Genomic DNA, 14,593 nt, shown 5'->3' with positions numbered 1-14,593 from the left:
GTAAAACTAAAAAACATTTAAATTCGAAATAACCAGAATTATTTCGATTCTGTACAATATCTCTAGATTGATAGAATATTTGTCACATTTTCTTTTCATCGTGGTTCAAAAGATACAATATTCGTCCAGCAAAATTTTCTTTCCATACAGGGTGATTCAGCAGTACTCGATCGGTCGACAACTCTAAGAAATTTTGGACGAGGAGAATGATTCAAACTTTGAATGAATCGTGTATACTTGGTGCATAAGCTGAATTTATTTTTGGCTTTATAGGGTGGTCGGGAAGTGATGTACCATGATACTGCTTTTTCAAATGAAAATATCTTATTTTAATTTCATATTCTCAAAATCAAAATTAATCTTTGTGCCTTCTTGACCTGAGCTTTTTTCCGACTTTATGGTTATGATAGTTTCAACTATAGAGAATCATATCTTGAATTCTAAATAAAAGTCTAATTTTTTTTATTGAATTTACCAGAAGTTTTCAAGACTTCTTCAGCTTTTCGAATCAATCTACAGGTGGACCGGAAGACGCTGCAATTTTTCGAAAATGACCTTAAAAAAATGTCGCGCCGTTTTCGAGTAATTTTTTCAAAAATAATGAAAATATCTGTGATATTCAGAAAATTGGTTACTTTGGCTGAATGCAACTCTGTTTAAAAGATTCACAGGTAGATTCAGCATATTATTCTGAAGGGACTTTTGTTTCTACAGGGGTGGCATTGCTCATTATGAAACTTAAAATGGCCATATCTTTTTATCAGAGCCCAATTGGAAAAAATGGTATAGGAAAAGAGTGTTTCTTTTGACCTCAAGAATGTACTGTTGAAATATTTGTACGAGTCAAAGAATAGTAGTAGTAGTAGTAGTATAGAAGTTTTTCACTGAAGGGACCAAATGCTTTGAAGGAAGGAAAAATATAAGTAGGGTCTCAAGAGAAGTTTTTTGTAATAAAAATAATCACTTTATCGTCAAACTGTTTTTCAAAGCAAATCTAACCAATAAAATTAAAAAAGGGATGAAAGGTTGATCTACATATCATTAACATAATTTTTTATAGTGTAAAGTGCGAAATTCATGAAGTCTTTTTATGGGTTTTGAAAATTCAACTTCGAAAATCAAATATTGCTGAATTTATTTGGTAACTACATTTACTCAATTCGAATAACAAGTGTTATGATATAATGTGCAGTTTTATTCATATTTTTACAAACCTGGACGACAAACATTAATTAAATTTTTCTGTAGAGGAAAGTAAGAAATCAGCTCTGAAAGGAAGGAATTTCCACATGGGATCAAAGCAAAGCACTAATCTTTGGATCAACATTTTCTCCTCCAAATTTTTCATTTCCATTGTCCTTTAGTCGATATGAGGATTCTATTCAAAGTTGATAAACAAATTTCGAGTAATACCACAGTTTTTGGGAATTCCAGAGAGCTGATTGTCAGTTTTTGTGATTTTCTTATAAGTTCAGAACATTTTGATTCATTTTATTATGAGAACTTTTCAATGATAATAACAATTTTTCCCATTATACTTGAAATTATATAATTTTCTGAGAGCTCTCCTAGATAATCATCAGTTAATCATTCGAATAAGAATCGAAGATAGCTCGGCATTTGCTAAGCGACTTGTTATTAACATCTACATTCGGAAACAATGAATTTCTTATGTTCAAGGCACATACTTTGTCATATATTTATCTATATCTACTCGAAAAAACTATTAAAACATCAAATTATATAATAATTTCTCCGAATAAAAAGCTAGACCGTAATAATATGTTGAATGCCAGTGATTCCACAATTAATCTCTCTCATTTAGAATGAGAAATCAATATTAAATTAGATACTGAACTAAGTATATGAAATTCGGCTTCAGAAAATTAATTAATTAAAATTAATATAATTTTTATTTGAAGAAACTGATCATACGTTATAAGTTATACACTATTTCACAGAACCAAGTTTTTAAAACAATGATAAAACAATGTTGCGTTTAGGAATTATTAATAGTCAAACAAACCTCCTGACATTCATATATATATATCAGTAGGGATAATTATCAATTAGGCAATGATTTTTTTATGTTGAAATGTGGATGTTGGTGTTACAACGATGTTTTCATTTATTTTCAGGCTGAAGATCTCATCGATGATCTGCTTTCTCTAGAATCAGGTTCCTTAGCATCAGATAGCTACAAAACATCAGATAATTCTTTAACAGGAAGCATGAAGAACGAACCATTTATATACAGCGACGCAGAACTACACGCTCTAGCCAAAGATCGACAAAAGAAAGATAACCATAATATGAGTAAGTAAATTATACCAACATTGACTCATTTTTGTGATTAGCAAATCCAAGTAGAGAAAGTTTTTTGATTAAGCTATTGGAAGCACTTCGAAGTTATGAAGGGTAATGTGACTTTTTGTGCCATCATCCAGTGAAATATCTCACTTTAACAAAACATTTTCAGGTATTTTCATCAACTCATTCAACTTCTATACTGATGTATACGTACGGAAATAATTTTGAAATGGATTTTTGAATTTCAAAACATATTTTTAAAAAAACTTTTTTGACTGAAGGATCTTTCACTTCATTCGATAAAGTACATGATGACTCCTTCATTTCATTTCCATTTCAAAACATCACGCTCTGTCATCAATTCCTTTTTTATTACATATTATCTAATATCTATCATGTTTTACAAAACGCATTTGGTTTAGGAATAATCCTTCCATATGTTAGTGTAAGTTCCTACTGCTCGTTAGGTGTATATACAGGGTCCAAAGAATGTCAGTATAGAGTTTCAACATTTTGTGGTGAATAAGAAATATGTGATAATCCCATATAAGCAGGATTGTTTCAGATTTTTAAACTAAAATTGATACTTTCAAACGAGAGAATGTTACTTCTTTATGAAGTGTTTCCTCTCATTATTCAATTCTACTCTTTCCAGCAGAAGCGAACAGAAAAGTCACACTAGATATATACAATGAGTGATGAAGGTCATCTTATCTAAATTTTGAAAGTTTAGAACACCATTTTGTTATCTTTTTCGCGTTCAAAAAACAAATATGTACCTTTACTTTGGACGATTGCTGAATCGAAAGCTAGAATTTCAATTGAAATTGTCCAGAAAACGTGCTAATTTTAAACTTCGCTAATAATGAACTGCGGTGCTGGTTATGGTAGAATTAATTATTGCGAATGCACAAGTTGTAAAGGCCCATAAAATTATTCTGTTTGCATGAAAAACGCATATTCCATGCACAGGTTCGTTATTCCATTGTAGTTTTCTTTCTTACCGCACACGACACGTGTTTTTCCTGATTCTATGTCGAGAATAATATTGTAAGATGTCCATCTACCTTCGTTTTTTCATTCCTGGCCTCTGGTTAAAAACTACTTCAAGGACTCAATAAAAACTTGCAAACTGTACTATGAATGTAGAGGGTCAAATTGTCTTACAATTGAGGTATAGCTCACCCCCTATTCCCTATTAAGAATTGAGGTGTGAGGGGTGAAAACCCCTTCACCTAGGGTTGAGGAGATTTTGAATTACAATTGTGCTCAAAATATGTCTCCCTCCAAATAAAAATTGACCTATTCCGGCATTTTCTCTCAAAACATCCCTGTCTGACATAATTGGCCTGGCAAGTTTTCAAATTTACATCCTGCATAGTTACCAATATGATATTCCCTAATCTAATAAGAATTTGGCAGTTTCATATGAAATTCAGCACATGAAGGTGCTGAAAATGAAATGAAAATGGACATTTTTTCATCCCTATTTCTGATATTATTGACTTTACAGAAAAAGTTTTTTTGCACAATTCAACCTGCTCTACATGATGAACGAGAAAAAATATAGGTTGCCATTTGAAAAAATTAAGTTTCGATTGAACTTCTATTTGAATTTTTAACTTTAATGTTTTAAAACCCTGTATATCAGATTGCTAAAAAAAGAGATGTGTATGATCCAATATGTTGACAACATCTGGGCAAAATTTAGTTTCGATACATTCAATAGTATCAGCTATTTTAGTTTGCACCTACAGCTGTCAGAATTTTGACAAAAGTCGAATATCTCAGAATCGGTGCTATATAGGACCATGGCTGTCATACCGAAATTACCTTGAAATTTGACAAGGAATTCAAAAATTCAATAATATACTGGGTGTTTCATTTAAAATAAGAAAGTTGATACCAAGAGTGAAAAAGCGGAGCATCCTGTAGTAATAAGACAGGTAATAAAAAATAAAAGTTCAATCGATTACAGACAAGTTTTGTATGTAGCTTTTTCTTCTAGCTCCTTTAGTTTTCACAATAAGGTATAGGGACACTTTAACTCGGCACCCTGTACCTAATGATCATAATGAGAAAACTTGAAGATGTGGGTCATATCTTCGAAAAATATTCCTCAAACAAAGGAAAAACTATATTCCAAAATTCATCTTATTCGATTAGACCGTTTGTGAGATAACATTTTTTTATGGTTTTTCAATAAAAAATTATATAGGAAAAAAGTTTCTCCTCAAGAATCTACCTACTGTTAGAACTCACCCTGCATACATAGTTAAAAACTTGAATTAGAATGTAATTCTCGAAATATGAACTTAATAGCATTCTTCGGATTCAACCTTATCAAAGTAGTACTACAGACTACGTATTTACTATAACATAAAAACATTAACATATAAGTTCCTCATCATATTACGATCTCAGTAGTCCATGAAGCCAATTATACTTCGCAGCTTTGTATCTTCAAAGTATATACAAAGTTACAGCTTGTTTCTGAATAATGTAAGGGTGAGAAATGTTGAGAAACCCGCGAATTTTATCCATATTATTCTGACTCAAAGAAAATTTAATATAGAGAACTGATTGATTCCTTGGTTTTTTTTTCAGTTGAACGACGAAGGAGATTCAACATAAACGACAGAATAAAAGAATTAGGTACGCTGCTGCCAAAAAACAATGACCCTTATTATGAAATAGTGAGAGATGTAAGACCAAATAAAGGAACGATACTGAAATCTTCCGTTGAATATATTAAATGCCTAAAAAACGAAATACAAAGACTTAAACAAGCCGAAGCGAGGCAGAAGCAGACGGAGCATGTTAATAGAAGGTTACAACTCAGGGTACAGGTAAGATGGCAATCCACAATAATTAACCTTTCTTTTTTTTCATCTCCTTATCGAAATGCAGACTTTCGATGTCAGGTTTCACTGCCATTGAGTTCATTCTAATATGACATCGAAATTATACGTGTGGGTAATCATTTGAGATATTTCTCTGCTTTCAATGCTCGTTTTTTTCACCTTTGAAAACTCATTATTGTAGATTTAATTTAGTCGGGTCTGTAATGAATTGCGCGCATATAATTCATTCCCATCGTTTTTGTGGTGTGAATATTTTGCATGCAAATACACAGATTGGAAAAGTATCATTCTGGAGTATGGTTGTATCAGTGTTATGATTAGATGAGTAAGAGGACGGTCTGGCTCGAATGCGCAGAAGCGACTTTCGCTGTGACACATGTGTGAAGCAATATTCAGCGCATGCTATACGGTTCCATTTGATCTTCAGTCGCAATATTTAATTCATATTATGGAAATTCTTGTACCGGTGGGCCATTGAAAACGAAACAGCGGCCCTGTAGGTCAGCAGAAACGAATGATATAAAAACGCTCGGCAAGTCGATTTTTTATTCCAAGGGGGCAACTTATAAGATCCAATTCAAAACCGTATTGCTTCAATCCTTAGTCTTGCAACCCCAACCCCTATATTTCGAATAGAGAAGGTGGAGAAGTGATACGTTATTTGAGAAGCCCTAAAAATACATAGTTCATTCATTGTCAAAAAGAATTGAAATTTTTGTTTTTTCGAAAATAAACGGTGCTTGAAAGGAGAACCAACGTTTTGAAAATTTAAATATGGATACTTCGAAAACGAAGGGATTGAAAGAAAAAAATTAAATATGCTGAACTCAGAAAGGAAAGGCCTTTCTATTGGTATCACTTAGCCCATCATCCCTATTCAAAATATAAGGGTTGAAACACTAAGGGTTGAAGTGATACGTTTTTGAATTTGTTGTCCCCCTGGAATCAAACATCGACATGTCGGATCGTTTTTAAATAATTCGGTTCTGGCGACATACAGAGCCTCTCTGTTTCATTATCAATAGTCCACCATGTATACAGGGTCCTGCAATAGTGTGTTGCGCTTCCAATGCTGCCGAGTCAGACATCTTGGAAGTTTTCTTCCGAAGCAGGCTACTTTTACTTTCATTTCGGCGTCTGAGGAAATAATTTTTGAATATACAGGGTCTCCAAAAAAAAAATATTTAAAAAAATTTATGATTTTTGATGGGTTCACCTTTTATATTTTCGTATAACTTCAATGGCATTCAATATCTCTTTCATGACTCAAAATATTAGATATATTTTTTCTTACCTGTACAGACCTCATGCAGAAAAAGTTGCAAAAGTTAGTCCTCTACCGTTTGCAAGAATCAATCGTAATACAATATTGATCATAATTTATTTAACTGAAAGATTTACGCTCTTCCTAACCAGAACGGTCACCCATCCAGGAACTGAATCATCCGTAGCTGCTCGACTCTTGGACGAATATTTTCAAAAATACAGATTCGATTCCGTTGAAAATTGTACTTAGCTCTAAAATAACTTTTTGAAAGCTCGTGCAAAATTTGACTGTCATCTCTCGAACAGTTTTCGAGAGTTTTTGAGAATATTTTTGAAAAAAAATTGAAAAAACTGAAGTAAATTTTCTAGCCATTTCTCTTGGAGTGTGTACAGACGGTCAGTTTCAGACCATTTTTGGCTCAAAATTGGAATATAACAGATGTTTGGACAAAATGATATCGCACTTGCTCCTGCAAAAAGTACAATATTACTGGGTATATTGAAGCATAGTTAATTTCGATTCTCATGATCTAGGTTATCGTTTTCCATTATGGCATTGAGTATTTAATACTCAATGATTATGGTGAATTTTTTTCAAGAATGGTATTCATTATTGAAAATGTTAAATCAATAAATTCGCAACGTTTTTTTTCCTGTTGTTATCGAAATTGAATCAATGAATTGTTGGTTTTATTATACAACGAAAATAGCTGTTCTTATGGAACGCCGACACACAAAAGCCATATCAGATGAAAATTAGCCACGGAAGATTAAGTGGATAGCCAATTCTTCCATCGATTATACCAAAACATAAACTGCTGTGATTATAATACCTTCAAATCATCGGACCTGGCCGAATTCTGGCTGTCAAACTTTCACTGCCTGACTATGTGATCCAGTAACTGGTCCTTCAATCAATTGGCAATGAACTGCCCTTTTATGAAATGGTGAAACTTGCTATGGACTCATTCACAAGTTTTCGTAAGCGTTACAACAGCCAAAACCGATATTTTAATCGATGAAATCAAGGACAGCTAATGATTGTCCGAATCATGAATCAGTAATTTTCCACTTACTTATTTAAAAACTTCTTCACTCGGTCACTCGTATGTAAGGACTATATTGTGAGTCGTGCACATTTTGAATCAGTCAAGTACAGGCTGGGCAAATAATGGGATGAGATTAAATGGCAGCTCTGTAACCGTAAGAGCTAGAGAAAAATGGATGGAACTTTTCGACCTCGATTTTCAAAATATGGATAATGACAAAAATCGCATATCTTTATCTTGTTTTGTTTTCAATGGAAACATTTTTTTCTGACTGCTTGTGTTGGTGCCTCTATTTCGTAAGGTTTTAGAGATATCGAAAAACAAATGTAACTGTCTTAAGACACTTTTTTACGAGAATGCAGTGGCGTAGTCAAAGATTTTTTTCAGTCCGCCACTTCAGTGATATAGTATATAGTACCTTTTATTTTCTTAAATACAAACCCTATGTTTTTTATATATTCCAGTCCCATATTTTTTTTCTAATTCGGAATATATAATATACATCGTGTCTCTAATTGTTCTTCCAATAGAAAAAACTCGAAAACTAGTTCGGTCGGTTGATAATATGATAATGTATACAGAACATTATGCTTCTATGTTGTCTCATGTTATGAGACAGTTTAAAGATCACTTTCATTCCAGATATTTGAAGAGATGAAAAATTTTCCAATATGGAATGCATTATTTCAGGAAAATTTGTGAACCTGTATTCAAATGAATATGTTCCGAAATCTTCTCAACTAGTGGATAATCTATATACTAGTACCACAGCCTTTTCAGACACCTCAAACAAAGACAGATGTGCTAGTATTAGAATAGGTTAAGTATGAAAATTCTCGTTATTATTACCTCATTTTACGAGATTGTTCTCAAATATCTGTAATGAAAGTGATCTTCAAATCCTCTCATAACCTGACACAATATAAAAGCATAAAGTTCATCATAATCAATGAAAATAACCTTCCAACTTGACCGAACTAATTTTTGAGTTTTTTACATTCCAAGAACAATTAGAAACACGACGTGTATTACATTAAAAAAAAGTTACTACTATATTACTGTAGTGGCGGACTGAAAAAATCTTTGACTACGCCACTGCATTCTACATGAAAAACTGTCTGTAGAATGTTACATTATTGTTTTTTCGATATCACTGAAACTTTACGAAATATAGACAACAACTCAGAGAGCCGAAAAGTGAATTTTCACTTATAACTTGACAACAAAAGGAGATAGACGGATGCGGTTTTGGAATATTTTAAAAATCGAAGTCGGAAACGTGCCAACCATTTTTCAGTATTGTTACAGAGCTGCCATTCAAACCCATCGAAGTAGCTCGATGATACAATAATGTTCAATGCACACCTACTGAATGTTTCAATGCACACCTACTGAATGTCCCTCAAGAAACTGGCAAACGTATGCAATTGGAATTTTTTTCAATATTGAACGGTTGTTTCCATTAAAATTCTTGATTTCTGGATTTCGAAGAAATGTGAAATGTTTATGGAACGATAACATATAGACTAGAGCGTCTCAATTAGTTTTCTCCAAATTGCCAATCTAAAAAGGATACAGCTCCTCGAGTTTGACTCTTGAATAGTGTAACTTCATTATTATCTCCGACACCTTCCATAATAAAAATTCATGAAAAAAGTATCAAATTATCCATTTAAAACTCGAATGAAATAAAAACTGGACGAACTTCAATTCAGGGGTGTGTTAAAATAAGTTGGTATGAGGTAAAAATAACCCTATTTTGTACATTGGATTTTTGCTTCCTTAAGATAACATTTCAAAATTTCAGAATTAATTTCAACATTTCACTTTTTACCTAACGAATAAAAAGTATTTTCACGTTGTTTTTTGCCTTTTGAGTATACAGATGGTATGCTGAGAGTTAAAAACTGCGCAGACGGTCCAGACGTATATATTTCCTCTGAATCATTATCGACTGCTCAATCAATTTTGGAAAATAACGCTAGGTCTACTTCATATATTCAGTCAGTAAAGAACCAATTGAGGAGTATCGAATTGTTCACTGATTGATCATTTGAATTGAACTCCTTGATGATTACGAGCAATAACAGACCACCTAGATCTTCTTACTACAATTATCGCTACTAAAGTACACTCACAAAGGACCACCAAGGTTTCAATGAGTTACGGAATGGTTTGAAAAAATCAATGAATCATTGAAACGGTATAGTGCATTGAAAAGTGTGGGAAATTGTAATTTTGGCAGGTATTTCTCGAAAGTTTTGAATATATTCATCTAGACATTCAATCTATAGAGTATACTTGGGAATATTTGGATAATTTCTATTTTACGTGAAATATACTTAAGTTGAAAAAATCATTATTCAAGTTCCAAAAATACTGCGTATATCGAAAACAAGGTACTCATTATACACAAATGCAGCTTTTCTGTATTGTATTCGATGTCTTCTGTCCTCTATTCTATAATTAAGTTTTTGTTTCTCCGTTTACTTTTGTAGTGTATAGTTGTTTAATTGTCAGACTTTTTTTTCAAACGACTGCTACTGCAAACAGACAATCTACCGTATCTTCGGTATCAATCCGAAAGGCAGAGTAGCTTGAAGTCATACATTTGTTATCTTCTTTATCTTTTCACATTCTTTTTTCAACATGATATTGTGTATATTATTGTTTTGTTCGTCTAATCGCCCTTTTATTCCGATCGGAAATCTGTCTAGCTTATTGAATATTCATTTCACAGATTCATTACGTATTAGAAATAATAAAACTTGTAATGAGAAATTCATCCTCATTTTAGAATGAGCTTTTTGTTTCGTTTTGAATAATTTTATTTCGTGTTAATTTTTGAGGGGAATATTTTCAGTTTTCAATTCAGGTTTCCGACATCGTTCGGAACTTCAAACATTCCGCACCGTTTTTATTCCGCTTTCACTTATGAAAACCGATGTCGCACCGTATAAAACATCATGAATTTGAAGATAACCGAGTTTTTGTTCGCCCGTACCGATAAGCAGGAATTAGAACGTCTTCATCGACGCTAATTTTACCGAATTTCGACATCTGAGGCACATCCAGTTTCCATTCCCCCCCGGTGGGTATAAAAGCAGATGTCCCCTCGCAGGTCAATTAATTCTGTTAGTGTTAACTCCGCGAGTTCGAGTTCTTTGTTTTTTTTTTTTTGTTGGAAGAGTAATTTTGTTTTTTTTTGGGTTATCTTTTTCTTTTCCATTTTTTTCGCGAGAGTTTGTTTTTTTCGGTGCAAGTGCCACCGTATTGTTATCTTGGAACCTCAGCCTCCTCTCTCACTCTGTGCCACATTATGAGTTCCACCCCTACTGTTAATATGATACCCTACTGGTGTGGAAACCCGGGGGGTGCAGAACGCACTTTGGAGTGGCTGCCTTTCCTTTATTTTTCCTAACCTGCCAGTGTCCACCCCCACTGTTTTTGCTCGTCTTGCTCAAACCCTAACCTTGCTGACACCAGACACCGTGGAACGTTGTCTTCGACTAGAAGCTACCATGGTAGGTTTACTATTTTTCCTTTAAACGAACAACTGGCGCTCGAGTACCCGAGAAAAAAGACGTTACAATCCCATCATGTCTTGATTGGTACTATTTCACATTGTTGTTAATAAATCATTATTTTAACAAATTTCCTTTATTTTCAGGAGCTTGAGCGTCAAGCAAAATCTCATGGATTGCCCATTTCCGATTTCAGTTGGCAGGGTATAACTCCAACAGGTGCACCACCCTATAATACCTACAATACGCAGATGCCCTTCGCAACACCTCCCACGTTAGGAACGAATCATGCTGTCATACCCATGATGATATCTGATCCTGTGAAAAAGGTATGTAAAGATTGAGATTCAATTATTCTCCACCAAGTTCTTGAATGACCCTAAACATGTCATCCAGATAGCCTCGAACATTTCGGTGTTGGTGTGGGACTATTTCCAAAATTTGTTAGTTGTATACAGGGTGAGTTTTTGACTCGTACAAATATATTAACAGTAGATTCTTGAGGTCAAAAGAAACACTTTTTTCCCATACCATTTTTTGCGATTCGGCCCTGATAAAAAGATATAGCCATTTTAAATTTTCACAATGAGCATTGCCACCCCTGAAAAAACGATATTACCTTCAGAATAACTAGCTAAATGTGTGACACTGCACATCTGTAGATCTCTTAAAAAGAGTTGCATTTGATCAAAGAACCCAATTTTTCGAATTTCACACATATTTTTCATTTTTGAATGTAAAATTAGTCAAATATTTATGAGTGAGCGTTCAACTTACTCTCAATAATTGGGTTCTATGAATTTCTGGTATTTTTATAATATGTAATGGTCCAAATGGAATTTTCAGTTCGAAGTAGATTCATCCAAATGAGGATAATAAAAATCCGTGCGCCCATTAAAACTAATGCCTTCGCAAACGCACACTGAGCGACCACCGAAAAGAGTTGTTGGCGTCATGAAATGATCATCATACCGTTGACCCCCTTCTCGCCACACAAACATTCGTCCATCAGACTCGTACAGAATGCTATCAAATAAAACTCCTGGCTTCGCCAATGCCGGCCAGCATAAGCCAACCCTAAGCTATTTAAGTGTCATGAGAATCAGCTAATTCATTATTCTTTTCAGTATTTCCAATTTCATAGTTTTCCTTTTTTTTTAGATGCCCGATATCATAACCGAAGCCACCCTCAGCCTTCAAACGATGAACGACTTGATGGATGACGATGAATCTGTCAACGGGGTGAACAATGACCCAATGCTTTCTGAGCCTTTGCTAGCTTCTTCTCCTGCACACCCTGGTCATTCAGACAATTTGCTATGCGAGCCTTGCGAGCCAAGGCTACCAACCCCTTGTAGCCATATGGACCCTGTAGAAGGGGACACCCTAGACATAGATATGATAGCGTGACAAAGTCGCTATGTTACCAGTGCTTTATATTCTTGTTGAAACGTACAACGTAGGCAATTATGTGCCCCTAGTGATAGCATGTAGTGAACCGTTGGCATTAAGTTTGGAGATTTCTCCGGAAATTTGTCAGAATTCTTCGAATTTTGGTGAGGAAGATATTGTGTAGAACACTACGTAGATCAATTATTTTCAGTTGAAAACAACCCAGGTCGTTTTGGAGAAAAATGATTTTTTTGGATAGACCGATGAGATTTAAAGTGGTACAGAAAACTCAAATCCATTATTGAATAAGTTATAGCTGGGAAACGTACTATTGAGTCTAAGAATTCTCTTGTCTTATTCTTGCATCTGAGAATAATGTTCTGCATCGGATATCTTTTCGCGATAAAACTTTTGAACATAAAAATCCCTGAAACATTGCAACTGATGTTCAGAAACAAGGTAGAAAAGTCTGATTTGAACAGTTAATTGGTTGTATAGCGTTTAGTTAATTTTCTAGCAGGACATGCAAAAAAGCTTACGTGTCATTTGACCGATTTTTACACGCGTTATGAATAACGTTCGATCTCCTTAATCCTCAAATCTTTCGTAATTAAACAGTATTTTCGTTTTTTAACTAAGATCTCTAATAAAAATACGATGAAATTCTGCAAACACCTGACCTCACCAACGAGAAAGTGACTCCTGATTGTCAAATAGTATTTTGGAAATGTTTTAATTTTCTGAACTAGCTGTAAAGTTTATTTCATTGATATTTAATTGTATGTATTGCCTGTGAGTATATTTGACGTAGTGATCAAATGAATTGAAAACAATTATTGTTAGTGGAAAATTTTGCAATCATTCATCATAATAAATAGTTTTAGAGTTTGTGATGCAACAAGTGATTATTAGCGATAAATATATGTAAGAGTTTTCAATTTTAGTTTAGTTATAATCTTCCAAAAATGAAGGGTAAAAATAAGGAATGAACTGAAAAGTAGTACTATAGGTGAATCAGAATGAGTAAAGAAATACCAGAAGTTGAATCATCAACAGATGTCCATATCTGTAAAAGAAGCAAGTTGTACGTTGGGTTGGAAAATCGAAAAAGGTTGATGTGAACATCGTGAGAAATCAGAAGAGAATGAATTCAGTTTTATATCAAATTATCAGAAAAGAACAAAACTCTTATTATTTTTTATCTTTCTTTTAAATACTTATCAAAATTCATGTTCTTCTGGCTGGTGATAGTGTTCGAGTTTTCATTTAAACTTATTCCTTAAGCTTCTTTTTTTATTCGTTCAGTCTCACTTGGAGGAGTGGGACAATGTTGAAAAATCGAACTTTATTAATATAGATGTTGAATTTTTCAATAACTAGTTGTTTTCTTAATTTTCTTGAAGCACAATTTTTTTTCGTTTAAGACTTTCAAATGGTCTTGGAAATATACTAGCACAACTGATACCAATTCAGAAATATCTCATCTTCAGCCTAAACCAGTTGGCTTTTCAATTCGTCAGATTTTTACCCTCCAGGTTTTTGGTTAATTTTATAAACCATACCAAGTGCAACATATCATAATGTATATAAAAAGTGCCTCTGAAATATTGAGAGTACCTATATATAACCTAGGGCAATATATTTTCTGAATATTTGTACTTAGAACGAAACTACGATGTTATGTTATGATTGTATCATGTTTGTAATCAATCCTCTGACAACTTCAGGGGTAAATTATTATCTGGAATGTGTAAATATCTACTGTTGGTGCTCAAAATTTCAAATGATAATGGCTCATATTTTTTATATATACATACCTTTAAAAAAAACTTGATTGAGTCGGAACCTGGGTACCTCTATCCCTAAAATCATGTATTTTCGACATAGTTTGATGCAAATTTCACATTTAATTGAAGTTAATTCAGATTAGGATGAAGACTGAACATCGCACAATCTCAATCGAAAATGATTGTATATTGATGAACCCTCTTTTTATATAAAAAGTTCCAACTACATACACTTATATATTTCGTTGCCGTATGAAAATTTGGAATGGATCAAGTTATATTGTAGAGCAAATGGAAATTGAAATATTTATCTTTTCAGACTATTCTAAGAACTTATGTATGTATGTATTATTCAATTTTTCATCTTAATAAACCAAAATATGTATTTCACGTCAATTTTG

General features: G+C 33.5%; 1 protein-coding gene across 2 annotated transcripts in view; it reads left to right on the top strand.

Moving 5' to 3' along the window:
* Positions 1-13,343, top strand: part of LOC123321372 (transcription factor EC) — a 141,496-nt gene extending 128,153 nt beyond the window's left edge. For both annotated transcript variants that reach the window (XM_044908918.1, XM_044908917.1), the window contains exons 3-6: positions 2,139-2,316; positions 4,918-5,159; positions 11,160-11,342; positions 12,175-13,343. In XM_044908918.1, the coding sequence (XP_044764853.1) occupies positions 2,139-2,316; positions 4,918-5,159; positions 11,160-11,342; positions 12,175-12,423 (852 nt within the window). In that variant the 3' untranslated portion in view covers positions 12,424-13,343. The remainder of the gene's footprint in view (positions 1-2,138; positions 2,317-4,917; positions 5,160-11,159; positions 11,343-12,174) is intronic.
* Positions 13,344-14,593: the final 1,250 nt, after the last annotated feature.

Source organism: Coccinella septempunctata, chromosome X (genome assembly GCF_907165205.1).
Source record: "Coccinella septempunctata chromosome X, icCocSept1.1, whole genome shotgun sequence".
Lineage (NCBI taxonomy): Eukaryota > Metazoa > Arthropoda > Insecta > Coleoptera > Coccinellidae > Coccinella > Coccinella septempunctata.
Note: the sequence above shows the minus strand (reverse complement) of the source record. Positions and strands in the feature narration are given on the sequence as shown.